Raw genomic sequence first — 551 nt, forward strand, 5'->3', positions numbered from 1 at the left:
AAATCTGCTCTGTTCCAAGGCCAGACCATATGCTTAGTTCCAGGCAGCAACTCTGTAGATGCCTGCAGCTGATCACAAACTAGGCAAGAGGGCAGGAATGGATTCACAAAACCTGCCATCCACATAAGAATAACAACTTAAAGCATGTGGCCTGATAGCACGTATACTAGAATTCTCACTTCTACGGCATCTCTTTCTCTTTCATATACTTAAAGATTATGGATGATGTGAGTTATGATTCTACATACCTCAAAATGATGATCAATCAACTCAAAATATTCCTGAAGGGGCATAGAGCCAGAAAAAGAACATGCAAAATCTTTGATTCCCTGTTTTTCAAAGTATTCTTGAAGGCAGAGAATAAGCTCATTTGTTATGAGCCAAAGATCTTCAAATTGTTCACTCTGAATGCGATACCGTTCTAGGAGAGGAAAAACAATTAAGGAAAAATGCTTACTAACATTTAACTACTAGCTGAAACTACACGAACTATTACATACATGAATATCCTTGACATGAGTTAAACTAAAACGACAAAGGCTTCTTTTTTG

At 37.4% G+C, this 551-nt stretch overlaps 1 protein-coding gene across 1 annotated transcript in view; it reads right to left on the minus strand.

Annotated features, from left to right (window-relative positions):
• Positions 1-209: 209 nt before the first annotated feature.
• BBS9 (Bardet-Biedl syndrome 9) overlaps positions 210-551 on the minus strand; it is a 221,082-nt gene continuing 220,740 nt past the window's right edge. The window contains exon 18 of the mRNA XM_008572932.1: positions 210-421. Within this exon, the coding sequence (XP_008571154.1) occupies positions 210-421 (212 nt within the window). The remainder of the gene's footprint in view (positions 422-551) is intronic.

The sequence above is a fragment of the Galeopterus variegatus genome, unplaced genomic scaffold (assembly GCF_000696425.1).
Source record: "Galeopterus variegatus unplaced genomic scaffold, G_variegatus-3.0.2 Scaffold849, whole genome shotgun sequence".
Classification (NCBI taxonomy): Eukaryota; Metazoa; Chordata; class Mammalia; order Dermoptera; family Cynocephalidae; genus Galeopterus; species Galeopterus variegatus.